Consider the following 25859-nt stretch of genomic DNA (forward strand, 5'->3'; position numbering starts at 1 on the left):
ACATCAGCAAAAATAAAAGCATCCAAGAAGTTTTGCTGGCACTCATCGCCTTTGAGAGACCATCTCTGTGCAATGTCACGTCGTCCTTTTAAATAGATAGAAATAAATTTCACCTGTGTCTTTCATTTGCCCTCATCCACCCTCCAGTCCTTGGAATTCAGGTAACAGAAACACAATGTTTATGTTACAAACTTGGCAGTGATTGACTTTCTTGAGAAACAAAGTTTGACATTCAAAGAAATTCAGTGATTTAGCCAATCTTTTAAAATGGCACTTATTGCTAACTTTGACAGAACTCAGGCACAAGACTTCAGATTCATTTGAGTGAACTTATGATTTCTTATACCTACGGATTTCAAGCAGCAGCTATCCACATGCCGAAACACATAATTCCTACAATGGATACTCTCAGCTTTTTGGCTTTTAAGCAGGTAATAACCAGCCTGTGCTCCATTTTAATCAAAATGGTACCATTATGAGTCAGAAATAAGAAAATCTGAAACTCAGGGAAGCATCTGAAGGAGACATTTAACTTTTTCAAAGATAGAAATGGAAGGAAAATCATTTATCAATGGAACATAACTTTTGAGTATCTGATCAAGGTATATTTCTTCCTGAGAAATACTGCATATATACACATATACCCAAAACTCGGTCTTAGTTTCATGGTCTTATCAGTCTCTTTGTAACTCAACCCTTTAATATATTTAACAGACATGAAAAAATGTTGTAAGTCGTATGTAAAGCAAAGGTAATTTGTTGTGTGGTCGTGTGAATGTAATAGCCAATGAAACTTAACAGATAACACAGACATAATTAAAGACCACCCAAAAAGCAGAAAACATCTGGTTTCTTCAGTTACTGATAACTTCACAAAGAACTGCTTAACAAGATCCACACGACTGCCTGGCGGAGTGTTCTTGAATCCTCTGAATGCTCCTTCTCCGGAGCCCTCTTCTTTTTAAATATTTACGCAATTATTTGAGTTTTAGTTTATTAATCTGGAAAATGGTTATCATGCCATCTTTGCAGGGTGGTTTTAAGGATCAAATGAAAAATGTCTATAAAATGCCTAGCACAATGCTTAGCAAACAGTAAATCTGCAAATTTTTAATGTATATTTTGAAAAAGGCATTTTCAACCTTTAAATAGACCCATGTGGAAGTGAGGGACAATGACTATAATATATACTTTGATATGTTCTAACCAAATTCATTAAATCTCATTCCTTGGTACATAATCAATATTATTTAGCAATAAAGTCATCTGGCTCTAACCTCTTTGAATCTCTCACCTTCTAACATGGAAAATTTACTTTTTGCTACCTGAAAAACACGGTAAGGAGTAAGTTAGCAACATTGTGAAATACTTTGAAATTATAAATCAATAATGATACAAATATTCAACTATGTTCCTATAGTTATGACACAAGGATAGAAATATATATTTCAAATGAATTGTTTACTAATAAAAAAAAGCAACATTCTTAAACTTTAAAAATTATTTTTAAAAATAGGATAAAAATACAACCACAGTGTTTAACACAGAGTCACAATAGATTATCTTACTAACAACCTTATGTAATTTTGAAAACTGCATTTTCCAAAACCAGCAGCAAGTTGGAATCAACACTGACTTTTTCTCGCTGTGGCAGTGATACCATGTGCTGAGTCTGAGGGCACTATGCAGTTTTCCTCCTTAGAGTAGAGCCTGGAAGATGAAGATGATCACCTGACAGTCCTGCTGAATTTACAATGCAGCCTTGCCTAATGCCTATGCTAATATGTTACTTCTTGGGTACAAATTTTAATAGTTCTATCACACAAATTTGAAGAGGTCTGAATAAACAAACCCTTGTAACCTGAATAGACAAATGCTATAACGTTACATCACCCTCTATCTGCCTTGGAAAGGCAAAAAACCCACTGGACAAATCCCTAGGAACTCTGAGTGCATATCATGTCAACAAATTTAGTTATACCACACAAATGCAGTACAAAAGAGGCATTTCGTGAATATCTTTTTTTTTTTTTTTTTTTGGTGAGGAAGATTAGCCTTGAGCTAACATCTGTTGCCAATCTTCCTCTTTTCACTGAGGAAGATTGGCCCTGGGCTAACAACAGTGCCCATCTTCCTCTACTTTATATGTGGGACACCGTCACAGCATGGCTTGATAAGCAGTGCATAAGTCCGAGCCAGGGGTCTGAAACTGTGGACCATGGGCCGCAGAACCAGAGCACATGAACGTAACCACTACGCCACCGGACTGGCCCCCTCCATGAATATTTTTTAATTCACTCAGGAACTGCAATGTGTAAAACTGGAGGAGTCTCAAACCAATTCAGATGTCAGCAACGGCTGAGTGCCCACCACCAGAGGTAGAGCACAAATTCTCACACTGGTGAAATAGATCTTAAAGTCATGCAGTATGTAGATTTGCAAAAACTTGGTACCAATTTGGCACTTTCATTAGCAATAATCCCATATAATCCCACGGACCAACCTCCAATCAGATCTTGCAAAGAAGTCATGTGAGTGCATCTGCCCATCCATCCTTTCTCTACAGAAGTCCCTTCATTACTTTCCCTTCTTCTGGTTTCTGGCTTGCATTACTGGGAAAACACTACTAGTGAGAACTTCAATTTTCTGGGTTTTGTTTCTCCAAAAATTCTTAAGAGTAGGAATGGAGAAACTTTTACTGAGCAAGTGTCAGTAAGAGGTTAAAATAAAAATATTAGCCAAAACTCAGAAGAGACAGTATCTACTTATCTCACAATTAGAGACCGTTAGGATTAGAAGGGTTAAGGAATTTACAGGAAGCAAAGCAGAGAGAAATTTCTGAGTCAAATACTATATCACAGAGATTCATATTTCACTTACGTCTACGTCTTTCCTTTCTTGAATTTCAGATTTGATCATCAAATTACAAACAATCTTCTACAATATAGGGTAATAAATTCACAGTTGGAACTTCAATATGTACCAAACTGTGACAGGACAGAGGAATCTATAGGCATTGCATAATACATGCTACCAACTGAGAATAGATATAAATAGATGAATACAACCACCTCCAGGCAAGAAACAGTCCAGAGAAGGTATTCCTGAAAACGACAGCCACGCTTTAGGCGGCATAAAGCCGCTGGGATAAAGTTCTGCAGACGTAACTAAACAGAAAGATCTGCTGCTTGTTTGTTTTGTTTTTAATTGCAAAGTTATATTTTATCAGAACATTTTAACAATGTATATTGCACGGAATTATCACAGAGAAACAAAATATCGTGGTTGTGCACATAAATTAGCAAGTAGGAATTATACATTTATAAAGTATTCTGACAATATTTCGTTCAACTTGACATTTTAGGCAAACTATACTGAAGTAACTCAAACAAAGCCAATTTCTGGTTCTCTTTGACCTCCTCTATTTAGATTAGTTTCATGGAAAGCCTAAGAATTGTTTTGATATTGGAGGCTATAAACTCAATCAAGACCTCAAAACATTAAGATATAATCCATCATGCAATTATGCTTCTCTTTTCTAGCTATCACACCAAGTTATCGTCTCCTATTTCAGCCTTCAAACTAATTTTATGTCCTTCCTCATGGAAATTTGTTAGCAACCAAGACACACATATTCAATAGCCAGCTGTACTACTAACATCTGTTTTCTTTTACTAAGAAAAACATGGCTATGTAAACGGCATCATATACTTGGTATCCTTATTTGTCAGAGACACAAAATTCTCCCCTTTTTGGATGCTACTTAGCAGATGTAAGGCTAACAATCTTTTGTTGTTGAATTTCATAATTTCGAATGTTTATTTTCTCAAACCCTGACTTAGTGAAGAAGTGCTTATTAATTAGAATTTCTCCTGTTTTAGACAAAGACGCATTCACCTAGAAACCAGAAAAGACTGACATCAAAGTTATCAAAGAATCTATTGACAACCAAGCTAAAAGAGAAACACTCAGCATATCCAGTTCTACTTTTATGACAAAGAAAATTTTATTAGAACATCCACATTAGCTTGGTTGCTGATAAACAAAATAGGTTCGCTCCGCTTACACAGCTCCTGTTCAAATCAAAGGTGTGAAGGCTTCATTTAGGTTGTACAGATATGGACACTGGACCCTTTACCCATTTTGGAAAAAAGGACACAGAATGAAATGGCTAAAGCTAGAAGCCTTAACAAAAGCATCTGGACATATATCTCACATAAGAAAATACAAGTTGTAGTACCACGGCCCTGTGGTTCTAAATGACACAGGTCATGGTAACCTGGTAGGGAGCTTTTTCTCAAATAATGTCTTATCTGTAATCCTGAACTTAACTGTCACCACAGCTCCAGAAAAGAGAAAATCAAGTTCTTTCGGTCAAACAGACTGGAGGAAGGAGGGAGGATGTCTTCCTTTCCTCTCTGGGAGTAGCAGGGGGCTCCCTCTCATCCCCCTCAGGGTCTGCCTGGGAATCCCTGTCATGGCCAGGCCAGCTCAGGGTAGAACCTTCCTGCTAAAAAGCAACAAAGGCTAGAATCCTTTCCCTTCTTGTCAATTTCCTTTTCAAACAACCATGGATATGCAAATTGTTAATTAAGGTTACTTTCCTTAGTCTGTCACATTTCTAAGGAAACAAAATACTTAAATTTATAATTAACAGGAAAATGTCTTAAAAATCAAGAATTCAGTAAAAAGAATAGAAATGCTGGTGCTCATGAGAGAACTGTTATAATATATAATTTACTACGTGAGTAATATATTCTGTGATCATAAGAGAAGTGGTTAGGCTCATCTGATTTTATCAAAAATAATTATCACATTTGTTTTCTCCAGACCTACTATTTAATCAACCATATTGATTACATCTTTCAGAAATGTATTCCATTTTTGTACTAAATCACAAAGGGCAAACACGTAAATTTTTACACCTGGGCAAAAATCTCTAGTGTTCTGATTAATTTTTCTGGCTGGTCAGAAGTTTGAGACAGGGGCTTCAAAGCCCTTTATATCTTCAAATATCCTGTCACCAGGCCTGCTTTCTCACAAAAGCAGAGTAGTCAACGCAGAACGGGCAGTCAGCACCAAAAGTCAGATGTCTTACCCCATCGTTCAGGGGCGTTTAGCAAGACAATCCTCCAACTTTCACAGCAAAGTCCCAAGTAAGTAGGAGAAAAGGTGACAGAAGTTATGACAAGGCAAATTCTGAACTAAAACAGAATCCATACAGGCAGAAATTTGTGAAGCAAAACATAATACTTTTACCGGTAATATTTCTGTGAATAACAGCGATATGTTATGACCATGGGCTCAGCAAAGGTGTGTAATTTGGGATCAGGTCGCTAACTTCTGTGACCTCTGTGCAGTGTAGTCAATTTATGTGATTTATTACAGCCTTGCTTTCTAGATGGGGAACAACAACCATGGAGGGACACTCAAATGCTGAGTGTGAAAAATGTTTAAAAATAACATGGCTGGGGAAACTATGAAAGCAAACGCAAACTGTAGGCTTTTTTCTTTTTCTGTTTAAAAAGAATTTTGATCAAAACGTGAAATAGTCCACACGAAATGTGTGCTTCATGTTTTATATGTGGAACCAGCTAGGACCTGAGACCTACCCTCAGAGTCCAAAGTGGGAGTGTGTGGACAGGGGGATGGAGGTGGGTATGAACTCAGATCCATAGTGATCTCTCAAGCGAGCAGGTTTCAACGTTCTGTACAAACTAACATGGTCATAGAATCTCACTAGTCTACATATTCTGCATTAGCGTGACTTAAATTAAGGGATCTCAAAATAGTGTCTTGCGAAACAGCCCCACTGGACAGCTTACTTATGAAAGAAAGCAATACATTTTCATTCCCTGATCAAACCACTCCCCCCAATGACTCATTTCCTTGCATACAGGGGAAATACGGCATGTACGAGAGTATCGCCCCTCCATTCCTTTCCTGAAAGGAGCATGCCTCTCCTAAGGAGCACGTAATGCCTATTCTGCACACCCATCACAGCCTTCACATGTACAGAACGTGGAAGAAGCTCTCTCCAAAGAAAGTAAAATGGGGCTTCACTGGGTTGTGGCAAAATGAAATGTGGCGCTCATATTGGCAATTTCAGCCCCCATGCAGATGAAAGGAGACAAAAGGAGGGAGAGGGCATTAAATTTGTGCCAGAGGACATTTGCTAATCTTGACACATCTTCTACTACTCACTTTGCTCAAGTGGCTGACTGAAGGCACTACCAGTTGTAACACATTTTCCCACCAGCAGAACTACCTGTCCTAAGCACTGGGGTGGAAAATAACAGTTCTGGAGACACAGCATGCAACGGCCAAGGCCAAGGCTGCAAGATTCTTCAGATGCGAATAACAAACCATGATTTCCAACAGGAAGGGCTGCGATAGCCTTGTGCCTGCACAACACATACAAAGCACATGGCTAATTTCAAAAGTCATGCAGGATGTGAAATAGCTAGAGGATGAGCTTCAACAACAAGCACTTATCCACTTGCTGAGAACCTACCGCATTGTTCTAGAGACTTGAGATAATGGAGGGACCACCAAGATCCCCGCCCTCAAGGAGCTTACAATCCACCAGAGGGAAGAGACAATAAACAATCAAGGTGGTGAGTACATTCTATAGTAGGTTAGGTAAGAAATGCTTTGCAGAAGCAGAGGGGCAGATTGCCACATGAAATGAGGTGAGCAGAGCCAGCCTCCATGAGAAGATTCAAGCAAAGAGGTGAGAGTGGGTCAGCCAAAGGGATGTCTGAGGAAGAGCTGTCCAAGTGAAGGGAAAAGTAGAGTCCTGAGGGGGCAGGGGGGAGGAGAGGGCATCAGGAGACATGCGCTCTCTATCGAGCCTTGATTTCATCTTTCATCCCTGCTTCCTGACATAAAATAAGGATGCAGTTCATGTTTACTGAACAACGTCGATTCCAATAAATGCAAGATTGTCCAATAGACAAATTCAATTCAATCTATAGGCTAGGGTGTCCTAAGAAAGCCATGTGCAAAATGTACTGGCAGAAAGTGCATTTTCCTGAGAGGAGCTGTTTATCAGACTTTCAAAGGAGTTTTTGACTCTCTTTACCCCTAAAAGTTAAACTTCACAGCTTTATTTCCAGGAACATACAAGTAAAGTGGAAAAGTGAGTTCTGTAATAGAAGGAAGATCCTCTCACACAGAGTCCACTTTTGGCCAGAGTCTAATGACAACCTTCTTTTAAAAAGAGAGAAGACGGTGAGAGCAGGATACTGGGAGCACAGGCAGGTTCAGCACCCTGCATTCACCCCACGGCCCTTACAGGGCTGGGCCAATGTCCACACGACATTGTCTTAACCAGAGACCTGCATTTAGGCCTTAGACCTCAGGGGTAACCTTTTAAATAAAATAAAGACAGTCAAGCACAAAAAACAGGCTAAGTCAGGTGGGGGAAGTCAAAAAAAAAAAAAAGGGGGCTAAAGAATTCAGTCACAGTAAGAAAAAAGAACTATCCTTTCTTGCCTGCACACAGTCACTGCAAAAGCTTTTCAAGTACACACTTAGAAAGAAAAATCAGAGTCCCTTAGGTTCCAACATATAAATTTATCCTTACAACTACTTTCCATAACAATCTGACATACAATAGTAGGAGCTACTGAATTCTTCTTTCATAGGAATCATTTAAATAAGAATATAAGACTAACGTTTCTAAAAAATCTCATGTTTAGTGCTATATTCCCCACCCAACCCCTCACACCTGCCTTTTCAACCTTCAATTATTTCTAATTTCTCATTTATATTCAGGCCTGCTCTAATACTTCAACGCACATTATCACAGGTACCTTTCTTGAATTCTGCTAAAAAATTTCCTTTTACTCTACCTTTCCATGTATTAAAAATAAAAATAAAAAGCTGTTAAAAATCTCAATTGTCACCACATTACATGAGGGAGAACGCCTTATAAAATAGTTTAGGACCTAAAAAGAGAAAATCATCCTTCTTATAAGAAAAGATTTGCTTTTCTGTATCCAAATGAAATTACACTTGACAACAGTTATCAAATACAATTTTGTTTAGAAATTATTTTTACAAAATCTTGTTGTCACTAATGTTGACAAAGTACCCTCTTTCTACCTTTTAAATAATCTTCTCTAATCCAATTCAGGTATTTTCATGATTCTGTAATCTTTTGTATTCTGGGACAAATTAAATCATTTTTCCTTTTGAATTAGTCTACTCAAGGAAGTGTTTCTAACTTAAAAAATAAAAAGTCAAACTAAAAATATGCAGTTTGGACAGTTTGGTGGTTATCAGGGGGAAGAGAATTGGGGGGTGGGCACAACGGGTGATGGGGCACATTTACACGGTAACTGACAAATAATAAGGTACAACTGAAACCTCAATGTTATAAACGATTATGACATCAATAAAAAATAATAATAAAAAAATGTAGTTTGGTGGGAAAAAAACAATTATATATATACCTTCAATCTGCTAAGTGAAAATATACAAGAAACACAATGGTTGACAAAATTACATCTATAGGTGCAGAGTCAAGGTTTTCTGATTCACCTGCAAAGAAAAACTAACTTTTGCTTTTGAACTGTATAGTAAAAGATATTTCTTGGATATTATTTATAAAGTACAGTATAATATTTATGAAACAAGTATCCTTTTTGGGTCGGGAAGGGGAAGGAAAAGCACTTCCCTTCAGGTATCCTTAGTAAATTCTTTGACTTTTACAAAATATTCGCAATCCTTTTATCACCCAACGCTAAAGGCAGCTACTCCCCCTTGCATTCTGCGTCTCTATTCTAGCTACCTCATTCATTTGTGCTAGAATCAGCCAACACTAAAGAAGCTATAATCGCATCAGAACCTCTTCCAGAAATGCATGGGGATGCCTCAGTCAGTGCTGCTCAGCATGGAACCACCGCAGTCCAGCCCACTACTCTCAAACATACCTTTCTCAGTGTGTGAGTAAACAAGGTTACACAAGGAGAAAAACGCTTGAGATTTACTAGGGAAGAAACGAATTCTTTGACAAAGTTGATAGCAAAGCTGAGCAAAAGGCTTGTCTCGGTACGAAGCTGCACAGACGAGAAACCTTAAATGAACTGCTGTGCACAAAGCCTGAGTGTGGACCACCTCCAATAAACAAGAGTGGTTTCTGAATCAGGGTGGTTTCCACTGAAGAAAAGTATTCAGTGATTTTTTTCTTTTCCTCATGAAAGCCAAGCACACTACAGGCATTAACACTACAGACGACACTGCCCATGAAGGATGAGAAGTCCCTCTACATCTCTGTTAACTACAGGACTGAGCTTTAGCTTCAGCCCCAGTTCCTGGAGAGGAGACCAAGAGGCAGATACCAGGTTATGAAAACAATGGTTTCTTCTCTGCCAAGTTCTGTGGTCATTTTATTACTTTCTACATTTTTCCAATACAAATCTTACTAATGTTAAATATACTTATATTAAACTTACTCTCTACTCTTCCAAAATGATTATTTATCTATGTTAATACCAATTATAACAAGAAGAATGCAACAGACGTTTACCGCAATGGCAACTATGATAACAGCGTATAAGGACACTCACTACATAGGTTCTCAGACACCATCTCCCTATTTTTATAACAGTTCCCCACCCCACAAACACAGATTTCTAGCCATGTAATGATTGAATAAGCTTTTATGCACCATATGTAAATTCAAGTAAAGTTGCCAAAATTACTTCTGTTCAGTGTATTACAGCCCAACGCAAATCTAAGACTTTTCCCTTAAAAAAAAAAAAAAGAGTCATTAAGCAATCATTCATCAATACCGACCTTGTTGCTCACTGTCTGCTTCAGTTTTCGAAGAACCTGGTGCAACGGGAAGGGGTCGAGGCGGCCGGGGCTTTGGTGTGGGGGGCGAGATTTTTTTCCTTCCAATATATTCTACATAAGTTCCTGGAAAGTCCCCCCTTTCCCCCGTGGTTTCATTATAGCCATTTAACCAGCCAATTTCTTCAGGCCTGGCTTCCTGTCCATCACTGAATCCAAGAGCTACTAAGGACCCTTTGTTCACAGTCAATATGTCACCCAAGTGCAAGTCAATATCTTCTTCTCGTTCCTTCTTATAATCATAGAGCGCTCTGTACTGGTACCCCTCGGCACTCATGTCTGCGAATCTGTGACCATGCAACAGATGAGTCCGGTTATACACAGCAGTCTAATTTTACGTTTCTATGGAAAGTGAATTCAGAGAGTGTGTTAAGATTCCTAGTATGTGTCCAGCAGAAGACAAAGGACAACTCTCCAAAGGTTTAAGAGGAGAGGTGATTGGCCATCCGGCCGTCCATCTGTCCTCCATCAATGGTGTGACTGAAGTCAGGGCTGCACTTCCTCTTTGGGCCACAGTCCTCCCACTGGCTTCCTCTTCAGCAACTTGTCAACACTTTGACTCCAGGCTGACTCTCACAGCGAGGCCCAATCCTTTCCGACACTCTTGTCACGCTGTCCATCTGTCGTCTGATGTTACTGTTCCACTCCACTCGCGAGCTGCGCCTAGCAAAGGAAAAACAAGACCTATGAATGAACATTGCACTTCGTCATCTGTGTGAATTTGAATTTCTACTTCTATTCAACAAGTACTTAATTTTGCGGACACACACGGGGCAGAGTGCTATCGCTCGACAGCATCTACACAACCAAGATTAGTAAGACAGTCCCTGCTTTCTGAGAACACTAGGCAGCGGGTGTAATGGGTGTTGGCACGTGGCATGTCTGGCACAGAAAGAACCATTACACTAGGTAAATGCCATAAGAGAGGCAGAGACTAAACGCTAGGGGGTTCAACTGAGGGACAGACCACATCTAAACACAGGAATCCGAAGACAGAGTGGAATGTGTGGCATGATCTTAGGTGCAGATGTGACTAAGCAAATATCATATTCTGGGGAGAGTTGGAACAGGAAATCCAATGCATCTGCAGCCAAACAGGGAGCAAGGGACCGAGTTAGACAGGGGTCATCCGACATCATGCATGCCCGCGTTGACTTGGTGAGTAATGCAGTCCACAATTGAAAAGCTTGGAGAAAGGGGAGCAACAGGATCAGGGATCTCAATCCAAACGTGTTGTGTAGGAGGGACTAGCGTGGAGACAGAAGAGGTGAGGAAAGCTATGAAAGGTGTACTGCAGCGGTCTGGGCAAGCGGCCAGGAGGGCATGAACCAAGGTGGCAGCAGAGGGTAGGGAAAGGGGAGGACTGAAGTAAGAGACACTGCACAGGAAGCACGTGTGGATGTAGCGGTGCTGAAAGACGGGTCAAGCAAGAGAGGAGCAAAAGGTGCCTGATCCTGAGTTAATGAGAAGAATTGAGCTACCAACATCAGGCAAAGGGAAGCCAGGACGCCTGATGGGCTCACGGTGATGCTGGGCATACAAATACAAGTGTGCTGGTGGGTGGTTAAAACCTGGCCTGTGATTCACGAGAGGGAACACACTCGAGATTCGGTAATCAGCTGCAAACTAGGCAAGGCTGAACTCAATGGCATGGAGGCGCTCACAAGGGAAAACGTTCAAAGTTAAAAAAACGATCCAAGCACCAAACACCAAGGCTCAGTGAATGCAACTGAGAAGGGAAAGTCAAGGCTTGGAGACAATGCAATGTCCTGGAAACAAGAGATAAGAGGGTTCAGGGAGGAAAAGGTGATCCCTAAGACTAAATCCTGCAGAGGCCTCCCGAAGGGGGAAACTGAGGCCAGGCTAGGTAATTTGGGCTCTGTCCACTGTGGAATCATCACTGACTTTTGAGCAAGCAGACTCCAGTCTAGTAGTATTGAGGATGCGAACTAGAATTTAAGGAGTTAAGGAACTGGAGAGGAAATAGTGATGCTTGTTGCAGATTACTCTATGAAGATAATTTAGAGGAGGGGGAAATAGGAAATGAAAGGCTTTTTCTTTTTTTTTTTAAGCTAGTGGAGGCAGAGGAACTAGAGAGTCAAAGACTGGCTAGTTAGAGAGCTAGTAAGTCAGAGCACGGATGGCCCTAGAACAGTGTGCACACGCGCACACCCTGCCCTCCACTCATTCCTCAACGTTATCTTCATTATAAAGAGTAAAAGCAACCTAAAGGTTTCAGTTAAGCTGGAGGAACAATAAAGCAATAAAAACAATAGCCACACAACTTCAGTGTGCTATATCAAAGAGAGCTTTTATAAGTCTTAAAGAGCGGAATCCTTTAGAAGTCTAATATTACAGGCCCTCTTCAGTGTAGGCATTTTAAGAAGCAAAATCTAATCACAGATTAATTGTTATGTTGGCATTCAAAAGTGTAAAGTATTCAACTGTACATGGTAAAAGGCTCTTAGCTGTAATACAATAACACTCTTAGGAGAGCTACATATTAAAAGAAGCAAAAACAAACACTGGAAACCTTTGTGTAAGCAAGAATATTAATTTGGGATAGTATTCTACTTTGTGTTTCAGTTGTCAGAAAAAATTAAAGCAACCAGCAGAGCGTATGAGAAAAATAAACTATATTATGTTTGAAGACAGCCTCTCCTTTTGACAGATCCAGAATCAAATTAAATATTCGCTGCATAAATTCACACAAAAATGTAGAACTAGCAAATCTCATTTTTAGTACTAATGTACTCTGTACAAATGAGACACACAACTATAAAGAACATGAAAATTTACATATCCCTAAATGCCTAGAAACCAGGCAATATGCCTAAGAATAATTTAATTTCTCCAAATCTGTCTTGAAATTTTTGTTAGCTTTTCCTGGCAATGTATGTCTTGTTGGAAAAAAAATCCTCAACCAGTAGGCTGGGTGGACCTTTCCGCCAGCTGCTGCTTATGGCTTCCTCTATTTCCACAACCCAGTGGGCCAGTTTGGTGAGATTCCTGACAGAATGGGGAGTATAATGGTCTCTCTCTCATTCTCTCTCTCTCTCCCCTATGCAGCCCTCAGCAACCACCAAGCCCCTGCTCACAGCATACCGATGTAGCTATGCATGTTTCTCACCAGGGGACACTGGAGTAAGAAAAGGCTCCATGTCTGGTGAAGGTTTGACAAACCTGAAAACTGGGCTTAGGTCTGCCTGAGGCTTAACCTGTGCAAAGAGAAAAAGAGCCCTGAGGAACCCGATGACTCTAACAAGGCCAGACTCTAGAGTAGCCATCTCTGCCATATGTGCCAGAGACCTCTATGTCTCTGCAAATGGCCCCTCCCTCACCATCTGTGAGAAGAATCTAACTTTCTGAGTAAAAAGAATCCTGTGCAGAACTCCGAGCCCTCATCAGATTAAAAAAACCCCAGATCTTCTGTGACTCTAGGATTGTAAGTAAAACACACCATACCTGTCTTCTGGAACTCCACAATCAAGGCCAGGAAGATCAATCAAAACAATTCAAAGTCGGTCATGATTCAGTGCCAATTAAGTGGTTGGAGAGCAATGTTGTAAGAGGGAGAGCTGACAAGTCATTTGGGTGGTGAGGTACAGAGAGGCCTTGGCTAGGGAGAGGAGACAGGCACCTCTACCCTACTGCACACATACACTTTCTCCTGACTGCCATGCCCATTTTAATGACTGTCACCGTCATCGTGGTCATCATCTAATACTTACTGGAAGCTATACATGTATTAACCCATTCAACCCTCTTCCTCCTCATCTCATACTTACTGGAAGCTCTATGTGTATTAACCCATTCAATCATCATCATGATCTAACATTTATTGCGAGCTATATATGTATTAACACGTTCAATACTCAAGATAACCATGAGACAGGTACTATCAATATTCTCACCTTACAAAGGAGAAAACTGACGTGTAGAGATTAGTATCTGGACCATAATAACACGCAGCAATTGAGTGGTGGAAGCAGAATTCAGACCCAGGCAGTCTGGCTCCAGAGCCTCCACTTTACCACCACTAGAACCTACTTCCCCAACTCAACTCGCTTCGATGACCAAGGACAGTCCAGATATGCCCATGGGGTCAGTGATGCATATTCCCGGCCTGCACACTCTGACCTCTCAGATTTAACCTTGAATGTGTGCTTTTTACTGAGACACCAGCCTTACTGATAGCGTTCACGGCTCTTGCACAAATACACCTGCACAAAAAGAAGTCATTGTAACTCAGCAGCAGTTCCATTAAGTCCAAGACCCAGCATCTTGGACCATGGAAATTTTCTTCCAAAGAGACTCCATTAAAATGCACCCTTGCCAAAGAAGTCCATAAACCAGTGAATAAAAGAATACTGGGCACATCACTTCTGAAAGGTTGTCCACTTCTGGAATCCTGCCCATTTCTGCTCTCCGAGCTTAAGCTTCTGCCACCTGTATCCTTCTTGGCATCTATGCTCCCTGCTGCTATCCCAGGCCCCTCCCTGCACAATTTCTAACAACTTAGCTCCACCTTAGAGGGATATGTGAAGCATCAATCCACAGGCACAAGGGCTATCCCATCTAGAGGACTGGCAAGTTCTCTTTTCGCTCACTTCAAATTCTCCCCAGGACTGCAGAAGACTCAGCAGCCTGAGGCATTATTAGTGCTGTGTAACCCTCCTGAGATGGATTTGGAGCCCAAACTATCCAAATCGACAGGATATATGTTGCCCAGGTTCACAAGATTGCACCTCCAATCTCTTTGGCTACATATACATATCTCTTTGGCTACACGGAACTATTTCCACCCAGCTCCAATATAAAAACCTTTACTCTGTGAATGATTATGTGGATAATATCCACCATGCATAATTTAATGTTTTCAAATAACCAAGGCAGTTATATGATATAGGCTCCAAGTCAGTGCATATGTAACTTACTGTAACAAAAAGTATAAAGGAGTCCTGTGAACAAATAACAAATTAACTTACTCTTACATATAACACCATATGCAACAGTTCACAATTTCCTTAACGAGAAATATTTTGTTCCAGTCTTTCAATCCTTTTAAAGAATGCCTGCAATATCATTAACTGGAAAGATATTTTCTCTCTCTGCTAATATACTGAGCAGTTCTCATTCTGTTCCTCAAAATAAAGTTGTTTCTAATGCCCGACAAGTAGTAATCCATGACTTCTTAATGTACAACTGCTTAAAAGTAAAATCTCAATTTAACCCTCTAACCCACAGGCATTCTGGCCAAGAACCAAACAACATTCTTTGAAAAAAGTCCTCTGACTTTGTTGACCTACTCATTCCCCTTTTACAAAGGACAAGGATTTAGCAAACTTGGTGGGGAGGCAGGAATAAAGGATATTTTTAAATCACTTTAAATAAATCAAGAATATATCCTAATCATATGATTCTATCCTGAGATGAAATCAGCAGTTTAGCACTGGGTCCCAGCACAAAATGGGTCTTCAGTCCAGCTGAGAAGGCTATGGAGGGGTTCCTGGGCCCCCAGTCATGCCTCCCTACATTCCACCTCTCCACCCTCAGTGTGATAGCTCTGAGTCTAGGGCATGCTCCCCACCTAAATTCACACAGTCTTCTTTAAAAAATCATTATTTAAAAATCTTTTACCTTCCAAATATGGTGTCCTGGAAATCACAAAAATCAAATTGAACAAAGTTAAAATTTCCTAGTAAACATAATGAATTTCAATTTAAAATGATGGGCTCAGGGTAAATTTTATGGTATGTGAATTTCACCTCAATTAAAATAATAATGAAGGGCTCGGATGAAGCCCAAAGTCACAGACACTCACATATCTCCATTCATTTTTAAACCAACCAAGTAACCAGAATGTGCTGCCAGCTGCCACGCTCAGGGCTGGGTCTGCACTGTGCGGAAGCTGGGTATCTAGGCCACAATTCCTGCCCACAAGCCCTTTCAGGGCTGCGGGGTACGAGGGAGACAGGACAAGTCCAGGTGAAATGACAAGGAGGCAGGGCTCTCCAGAAAGCAGTGATGGGGTGGTGCCCGAGCCCTGCAGGAGAAGCAAAGGAGAGAGACCCAGGCCCAGCCGGAGGCAGCTCTTAGGCTCAGTGGTCACCACTGGGACGCGGGAGGAAGGACAACGCCAGTGCTCAGGCTGTGGCTTCCAGGGCCTACGAAACAGATCCTATCACCCAGAAAAGGCGGTGGGGTTGACCATTCCAGTTGTCTCCATCATCACGGTGCAGAGGCCCTGAAGTAGATGATCTAAAGTCCTTCCTCCTGTGAAAAAACAATGCTATTTTGTAAAATTCTTAACCAGAAAGTATGCAAAAGCACTGAGCTTCAGGCTCAGGCAGCTGTGCCCACCAGGGTCTAGATCTGTAACCTTAGGCAAGTTACTTAAACCTCTCCGTGGCACAATTTTATCATCTGTGACACAGATACAATAAGCAAACCTGTATCTCATAGGGTTAGTATGAGATTAAATGAAATTACATATTTAAAGCACTTAGCTCCATGCGTGATAATTAGAGATTAATATAATTAACACCGACAGTGCTTACGACAGGCCAGGCATAGTTCTTAGAGTTTTACATATATCAACTCATTTAATCCTTACAACCACCTTGGGTACAATTATTATCTCCGTTTTACTGATGAAAACAAAGAAAACAAGCACAGAGGAGTTAAATACTTTGCCTGAAGATACAGAGCTAGTAAATTACAGTATAATGTTGTTATTATTATAACTACTGTGATTACTATTAGTATTGAATGCCACTTACTGCCATGTATACAATTCAAACTTAAAACAGGAACATTTGCCAGGAATTTGCTTTTGCATTGCCTCTAAATGCTGCAAACTGTTCTAAATGAACCCTGAAGCTAGCCAAAATAACACTCTGCTGTCTCCTTGACTGCTTTCCAGAGTAGACAGACACACAGACAGATAAAGGCTGCACGTGGACTTTGCCCACCAAGTTCTCTCCCTACCTGCGGTAGAGCGTGGCTCTGCAGAGGTCAGGGCAAAGGAGACCTGGGAGGGGCCAGGAGTGTGTGAGAGCCTGGTGTGAGGCAGTGAGGCAGGGGGTGGAGTTAGGGGACAAGACTCCTCTCCAACAGGGTGGCTGCTCCCTAGCTGCCCTCAAAGAGAAAAGATGACAGCACTAATGCAATCCTCTGGCGACTGAAGGCAGCTGCATCCTCATGGGGCTGAGCCCTGGGTCGGGATCCCTGGCGGTCCAGCAAGGAAGGCAAGTGGAAGGGACACCATCCTAGGCACCTCGCTTATTACCTCACTCCACCCACTGGTGGACTCTCCTCACACTGTGGCCAGACTCCTGTGACTTCAGTACTCTCTGGGGTGATCGTTAACCTGAAAACTATTTTGACTACAGGTGCCTGTGGGTACGTATTTGATTTACTTTAAGGAAAACAATGCTGGGAGGATAAAATCAAAGATGTTTTTACAGTAGGATTTTTTTTCCTTAGCAAAAGTTATACTACACTCATTCTACCCTTTCAAAAAAAAAAAATACTAACATAAACCAAACAGACAAGTTTATGAGTAATTACATAGTCTGTTTTTCAGCTCATTTGGCATAATGTACATGAAATGGCCTTTAATCACCACTCTTTTAGGCAAATAATTCCAACAAGAGTGTTGGCAGAATCATGGCAAGTAATCACATTAGGGTGTAGGTGGAGGAGACAGGAAAAAAAGCAATAAACAATATGAATATTTTAAAAATTAGTTACGACCTAAGTTTCTGATTAAAGGCTGTTAAATAATTAATATTATGCCTTCTTAGGTAAAAACTAAATTGATAATCCCTTCCTTCCATTGCTAAGCAACTTTCTCATCTTCTGAGGGCTTCACTAAGATGCTCCATTCTCCTGCCCTCACTGGCAAATCTCGGTGCCCTCCCAAAGAAGGAGATTGTGGAGAGCCTGTCTAAAATGTATAACACTAAAAAAAGTACTTCTCATTTTCTTCCACATTGTGTAAGCCTCAGATGCAAGAAAATTAAAAGCAAAACCCCACATGCAAACATCGTCTCAGCTTTCTATATTCTACCTGACGATAAGTTCACTTTTTTTCAATCTGCTCATTCACCTCTTTATTCAACAAAACACATTTTGCAAATCACAAAATGCAAACATAATAAAACTTGCGCTAGAATTGTTCCTGTTTTAATGAGCATGTGAACAATCTTTCAGAGTAGATGCCTTTTTAGAATACTCCCCTGAACTACTTCAGAATAAAAATAAACTTTGACTAAAATACTAACCTAAAAATTACATGGCATTCATGGAAAAATTTAAAGATATGGCCAACACTTTTAACAACACTAAATTTGGGTAAGTAGAATAGGTTTACATTTAAGATACAAAACCCTTCGAAAAGCAGCTTAGGTGCAAGTGACATTTCCAGAAAATAAATGCATACTACCATCCCCACTGTCAATAACCAAAAGATGTACTATCTATAACTTATTGTACCACTTCTGTTTCCCAAAACCAATTTTATGCTGTGAGATTTCCTGATATTAACAATTTTAAATGTCAAGAAATAGCTAAAGAAAGACAATGTAATTAACCAATGGGAAGTGAACTGCTTTTTCACATTGACTGTCAGCATCACAGACATGAAAAGACACAGTGATCTCACCATTTTACAAAAGCAGATAAAACAGCAGATAGTTGTGTGTACATTGCAGAGTTCTGTCATGCAACTGACAAGAACAGGTCCCAAATCAAGATGAAAGTTAAAAAACAAATGCACATAAGACTTTGAAAGCCAATATGAGATACATAAAACTTTCTTCCAATCATAACAATCTATACACTTCTATGGAGAAAGGATAACTCTCTAGGGCTGATCTGCAACTGGCAAATAAAAGCTGAAAAGGCCAGCAGTGACACGACTCTCTGCAAGGCGGGGAGCCTCCTCCACTGGCCTCTGCAGGTCAAACCTTGATTTGGAACCCACCACACCTTCCCAAACTTTAGAGGGACTCTCCCCGCAAATCACTCTTAGGGTATTTTCTTTGTAATGACCAAAACACTTGCTTCCCAAAGTTTAAGCAAGTTTTGATGCTAAGAAAACTATCATCTATTGCTTTTATAAACTTTATTTCAAGAACAATGTGATCTGCCAAAAAATTATAGCTGGGAGGGTTATACTCTGATAGCCTGCCTCAGAAATGAACCTGTCTACCTAACTCTGACCTTTTCTAATACCTAACCATCTTTAAAGTTGGCAACACACAACGCAAGCTAATGAAATATTAAAATACAATTCCACACAAAGCCTGGGTCAATAAGCTTTGTGAATGTCCCGCCTAACAACTAAAACTTGACCCTCATCTCACAGAAATGACAATCTTATGCTGCATTCAAAACCCGGAACTGCTTTATCCATTCGTACTTTGCATTGACTAAGAGGAAAAGAAGAGGGGAAAAAAAAAAAAAAAAACCTTATCGCGTCTCAAGTCATAAAACCCCCAATAAAGAGTAACCTCATACTCAGACACCAACAGCGCTGCAGCTCCACCAGGGAATAACGGCAGAAGTGAGACCTTTCCGATATTAACAGCGCCCAGAGAAGCATTAGAATTTCCCCAAATCCAGTTCACACATGTTCTACATTCAACACGTAACAGCCATTCCGCTCACACCCTTACGTTTCATGCTCGAATTCTGGTTACCAGAGTACATTTCTGTACTGGAGTGGTTGGCCTGGGTTTTTCTGTTCTCTTTGTCTTGCGATCTGCGGGGCAGTTTCTGCCCTTGGGAAGTGTTAGAGCTGTGGTTTCCAGACAATTCCCCACGATATTTTAGCCCCGGCTGACACGCTCTCCTGCTCTCGCTAGCCGGCTCCATACTGCCGGGCAGGTCCCTCCAGTCTCGCCCCGCGTGACAAAAAACTGGTTTTCCGGGCGGTTCCAAGACCCCATTACATATGCCTCCAACAACCTGCCCAGGCCCGGCCGGCACTAGACGCCGACTTAGGGCCCCAGCGACCCGCTGCCCCGCGGCACACTTCCCCCACCCCGGAAGAGGAGGGAGGCAAACTTCAGAGGGCGGGGGCTGGGGTGAGCTCCGGGGACCACCGCGCCCCGCCTGCCCCGGGGAAGGGCCCGAGCGGCGACCCTGGTTGCAGCTGGAGGGCGCGGGGGAAGGCATCGCTCCTTCCCGCTAACGCCAAGGCAGCGGTCAGGGTGCTCTCCTTCGGTGAAGGGCCCCGGAAAACTGCAGCAAGACGACAGTGGGGACGCTCAGAAGTGTGCGGTGACGAAGGGGTGGGGTGAGCCGGAGATCGCCTGCAACTCCAGGGACGAATGCGCCCGGCGGCGTGCAGAACCAGCTCGGAAGAGGACCGTGGAAACGGGCGTCAGGAGGTGGCCGGGAGCACGTAGGGCGCTGGCCAGGAGCGAGGCCCGCGGCTGCCCGGCAGGCGAGAGATGCCGGCGCCCGGCCGGCTTTCCCGCGGCTCGGCTTTGCAGAAGGAGAAGCGGCTGCTGGTGACAGGAAGAGAGCGGCGGCAGCCGCGCGCGCACGCACCGCCTCCCCCTCCCGAGCACACACACCCGGACCCGCTGCCGCCGCCTACCTCCTCCGCCGGCCGGCTTCCTTCCTCTGCGGGGCCCGGGCTGCAGCGGCGGCCTCCTGCGCGCACCGCTCCAACGCGCCTCTGACCCAGCGCCGACCCGCCGGCCGCTCCGGATCTTGAGCTCGCCGTCTCCGACCCGCTCGCCCGCCGCCCTCGCCGCGGCCGCCGCTTCCTCCAACTCCGCTCCAGCTGCTCACGACTCCTCTCCGCGCGCCCGCAGCTCCAGCGCCCGGCGCCGGCCCCGCCTCCGGCCCGGCCCCGCGCGCCCCGCCCCCGAGCCCGCGCCAACCAGCGCCCGCGCCTCCGCCCCTCTCCGCGGGCGCCGCGCCCTCCGCGCTGCCACTCACCGTGCCGGCCTCCCAGCCGGGCGGCGGGGGCGCGGAGCTCCGCCCCTTTCGCCCTTCCTGCTGCCAGGCTCGCCTTCCGCCCCCAGCCGCGGGGATGCCCTGGGCGGCCGGCCGCGCTCCCTCCGCTGTGGAGCGCTCTGGGTCTGCGCCCGCCGGGCCGGCCAGGCGGCTGCCGGGCGTCTCCCGGACCAGAGGCGGCGGGGTGGGGGGAGGTCGAGGACAAGTTTAGACTGAGAGGCTGCGTCTCTAATCCTAGTGTCTTGAAACAAACCCCACCCTCTTTCGAGCTCCCAGCGCCCCAGCAGAGTGGCTGGGGCGGGGAGGACTCGGATTCCAGAGCTCGACAAAGCGGGGAGGCCTTGCAATTCCCAGCCTCGCCAGCACCGCCTCGGGAGTGGGCGGAAAAACCCAGCCACCCCGCGTGGCGCCGGGGGTGAAGGAAGGGTGAAAGGGTGACCCGGGGGGACGAGCGCCCGCAGCGTGCCGCGCACTCCGGGAGCCTGGCACCGCCGCCACCGGGGCCAGGGGCTCCGCGAGAAGGGAAGCGGGGCTTATGAGAAGGGCCCACGCTGGCTGACTCCTTCCAGTGCTGGGATGACGGAGTAAATGTAGGTCGCTCAGGCACACCGCGGCTCCCTGGTTGCTCATGGGGTCGATGAAGGAAGCTCACGTGAATTATATTGTTCCGTGAATTATATTGTTCCGTCAATTTGTTAGTTTTCAAATGCAGATTCTTCAACTAATAATCAAGTTCCTCAAGAAAAATCTGATATTGGTTCAGACCTTCCATGCCAGCACCTTGCGTTCCGCTCTTTCCCATTAAAACATGTAAGAGTCCGTTTTTTAAAAAGCTCTTCCCAGATTCCCCTTTCTGCAGTTTTGAGATGTGCACCCGCCCAGCCTGCTTGCCCTAACGCCCTCTTTACCACTCTTTCCCAACTTCCTTGCAAGAATATATATTTTTTTAACTAAGCACTTAGACTTTTGTCAAACTTTGAATTTCGTGGTTTATTCTGTGGGCGTTGGAAGTAGAGGAAAGAACATCCTGAAATTTATTGACTGTCCTTAGAAAACCGTTTTTACAGGTGACTCACATTCTAACGGAAAAGTAAGCTCTACTTTAGATTATTCACACTGGCGATTCTATTATTCCAACATGTCTCTTGAAGTGGAGGTACAGAAACAGACACCCACCTACATGTTTAAGAATCCACTTTATGTAAAAGTGAATATGAAGTGTACCAAACTACATCCTTCCCACCTACTATGTGAAATGAAGGGCCTCATATACCGTTTGTCTGAACTCTGTAGATGAAGGAGGTGTCTCACCCTGTGGTAGAATTACTTGGATCCAATCCACTATGCTGAGCTGTAACTGCTGTGATGTTTCCAGTATTTCCTTTAGGCTTGGGTCTGAAGAAACCTGACCAGCTGCCTCCTCCTTTTGTACATGATGAGTTCCTGGACTTACCTATTGCTACAATGGGGTTCTGATCCCCCAAACCTAAAAAATAGCATGAAATCCTTAATTGAGCTTCCTTTTTTAGACAGTCTTTAGCAATTTATTTCCAGTATACATTGTATTTTATTTAATTTTTTCCATCATATTTGAACACATAGCCTAAGTCCAAAGAGTGCCCCATAGAAGGACAATAGGGCTCTTTTTTCATAAACTGAATAATTTTAGTCTTTGTTTCATCTGTATTAAATTGATACCTGCCCTCATATCACTAATATTAGTATTATTTATTTTCATTTTCCATTAATTTCTATGAAATAAAACAAAAGGCAACAAAACAGCAGTATTCAAACTTAAAAAAAAAAAAAAACTTTTTCTTTAATAAAATCTTATCTGGACTCCCAAAATGTAACCATGTGGTGAGGCCAAGAGCACCTCTAGGTCTTTGGACCAGCAACACCATTATCTCCTGGGAATTTGTTGGAAATGCAAATTCTCTGTCCTCACTGAATCAGAAATCCTGGAGGTGGAGCCAAGCAAGCTGTTTAAATTAGCCTTCCATGTGGCGGGATGCATGCTAGGGTTTGAGAACCACTGCTCTAGGCCTAGAGCATCTGGGAACACAGACTGAAAACCACCACCATAAAACGCTCAAATAAACGCACAAACACCACAGTTCAACCAGTGACAACCAAACTGTGGGCTGGCAGATGGTGCTACCACCAAGGAGCTCAAAATGTCAGAGGATATACAATTTCTCAAAGGGAAACAGGGGTGTCATGTATGATTGGTGACAATGAAGGTGGTTTGGAAGTCACACCTAAGGGATTCAAGGACCCCCAGCACCTTGAAAGGCTTTTAGTGGCCACAGCAAGCTGAGCAGTGCCCTCCCCCAAAGAAGCGTGGTAGGCTACTCTCATTTGCCACCATCACTCCAGCTACGTCAATAATGTGAGTGCTAGAATATGCTTCCATTAGACTTGAAACCTAAATATGTATTTTAGGGTTCAAAACACAAAAGAAATACAAATGCCTTAGAGCCTTACTTCTCAAAGAGAGGTCCACAGACGAGCAGCATTGGCACCATCTAGGAGCTTGTTAGATATGCGGAATCCCAGGCCCTATCCCAGACCTACTGAATCACACTCTGCATTTTAACAAGATCCGCAGGTGACTGATATGCAAGTTAAATTTAGAGACACTCTGTCTTAGACAGAGTTCCTCAATTTTGGTTACACATTTGGAATTGCCTAGGGAGCTTATAAAAATCCCAATGCCTGGTCTGCACCCCAGATGGATTATATCAAAATCTCTGGGGGTGGAACACAGGCATCGGTAGCTTTTAAAGTTCCTCAGGTGATTCTGATGTGAAGCCAGGTTTAAGAACCACTGTCTTGGAGGATCCAGGTGGGAAAGGTGCCATCAGAAAAGTCAGCTGGAGGGAGACTGGAGCTCAAATGGCTGGTCTTACAGGGAGCAGCTGGTACTGGAGTTTAGCTGATTGTTGCCACATAGGAATTGTGAGCCCAGATTTGTCAGATTTTCCAATTTTCAGAGACAAGCTGGAAATCCAGATTTTTATGGGCAATTTCCCAATTTTTAAATGCTGGCAATTAATTCAACATTTTTTGAAACCTGGGTTAGGCCACATAAGTGTGATGACCACCAGTTTATGGTTTTACAATGCTGTATATCATAAAATTAAGTGCGACTGAAAAAACAGGACACCCAGGAAGAGAACTAGCTTGTTAGAATGTCAAACTGTTGATCTAAAGGCCCATGGATTTTAAATCTTCTGTTCTGTACAGCACCAAACATTGCAGGCATTCAATGACCGAGAGTGGGTAATGGTGAGATACCAGTGCTAGGAACCCTGGGGCAAAACACTGTGGAATTTTGCCCAATATTTTTATTTTCTCTCTCTCCTGCCCTGATAACTGAAATGTTTGGGAAGGGGAAAAAAATCAGTCTTTCTATTACTTAGCTTAAAATCTTTCACTTTTGTGAGTTAACCAGGTTAAACACATATTAAGAGAAACATGAAAAAAAAATTATTGGCTGGAATGCTTCCTAACAGAGGGAGAATTCAGAAGGCCAGCAGTACTATAATTCTCATTCTGTTGTTGCTGGACTTGTAAAAGCTGCTAACCATGTGGAAGTATTAGAAGGAGAGACAACTTCCTGACTATCCTGGAAAACGTGTCAGATCATAATCACCTATACTCAAAGTTCTCTCATCATAATCTATGCTCTGGGCATCCTTGTCTCTTTTAGCTCTTCAGTCTTCATACTTTGCAAATAAGACCAAATAAATCAACCAGTAGGAGATAGATGTAAAGGAGCCACCTTAGTCACAGTTTCAGTTGAATTTTACTCAACATCTGCTCTCAAAATCTTCTGTAAGAAGCAGCTAGACTTCTAAAAAAAAAGTTACAGTAATCTCAGTTGAGTTGATAAAATATGAAACATAGAAACAAATTTTGTGTAGTTATTTTCTTGAATGGAAGGGCCACTTTTTATTTTTGTGTAACTCCAGCCGCTAATAGACTTCCTGGTACCTAGTGGACACTCAATACAAGAGAAAGGAGGGTTAAAGGAAACTCAACACAAAATTCCTATTAAAGCAACAGAATGCAAGTGCTGTTCAGATTGAACCTCTGAGGGTCTCAATAAGTCAGAGCCCCATATGGGGACAGAGCATCAAGGCCACCCATGCTGCCAATTTACAAGTGAAGCCAAAGCATCACCAAGCACGGAGCAATTGGAAAGCCACGTGCAAGGAAAAATGGACCTTGATGCTGATATTCCACCATATAAAACTTACTGGAAATGGACCACAGACCTACATTTAAGAGCTGAAACTACAAAACTTCTAAAGGAAAACAGAGGTTTGGAAAAGATTTCTTAAATATTAGGACACAAAAAGCGTGAACTATAAAAGGGAAAAAAATTAATTGGAATTCATCAAAATTGAAAAGTTTTGCTTCTTAATAGACACTGATACAAAAGTAAATAGCCACGTGTTGGAGAAAATATTTGCAAAATATATATGCAACAAAGGATTTGTATTTAGAACACATTAAGAACTCTCACAACACAATAATAAAAAAGCAAATGACACAGTTTTTAAAAATGGACAAAAGATTTGAATACTTTACCCAAGAAGTTATATGATGGCAAATAGGATCATGTATAGAAGCTCAACATCTTTATTTATTAGGGAAATGCAAATTAAAACCACAATGAGAACGGAGTCAGATACTTGTATGCCAATGTTCATAGCAGGATTATTCACAATAACCAAAAGCTGGAAACAACCCAAGTGTTTATCAACAGATGAATGGATAAACAAAATGTAGTATATACATACAATGGAATATTATTTGGCCATGAAAAGGAATGGAGTTCTGATATATGCTACAACGTGGATGAAACTTGAAAACATTCAGAGTAAATGGTTGTGGAGAGGCTTGAGGTAGAGTTCACCCTAGCTTTGGAAAACCTTACTGGGGTGTCCCAGGCACCCAATGGAGTACACCTCTCTAGTGAGCAGAATGTTTATACCCTCCATCTCAGGAAC

At 42.5% G+C, this 25859-nt stretch overlaps 1 protein-coding gene across 4 annotated transcripts in view; it reads right to left on the reverse strand.

The window, feature by feature from the left end:
• The window catches only part of PIK3R1 (phosphoinositide-3-kinase regulatory subunit 1), an 86446-nt gene extending 65803 nt beyond the window's left edge, over positions 1-20643 (reverse strand). The window contains exons 1-3 of one of the 4 annotated variants that reach the window (XM_058563936.1): positions 20474-20643; positions 16073-16137; positions 9805-10524 (exon numbers count right to left, since the gene is read on the reverse strand). In XM_058563936.1, the coding sequence (XP_058419919.1) occupies positions 9805-10138 (334 nt within the window). In that variant the 5' untranslated portion in view covers positions 10139-10524; positions 16073-16137; positions 20474-20643. Of the gene's footprint in view, positions 1-9804; positions 10525-15685; positions 16138-20473 lie in introns of all 4 variants that reach the window. The other 3 variants (XM_058563935.1, XM_058563933.1, XM_058563934.1) reach the window with 3 other exon arrangements.
• Between the last annotated feature and the right edge of the window lie 5216 nt (positions 20644-25859).

Source organism: Diceros bicornis, chromosome 20 (genome assembly GCF_020826845.1).
Source record: "Diceros bicornis minor isolate mBicDic1 chromosome 20, mDicBic1.mat.cur, whole genome shotgun sequence".
Taxonomy (NCBI): Eukaryota; Metazoa; Chordata; class Mammalia; order Perissodactyla; family Rhinocerotidae; genus Diceros; species Diceros bicornis.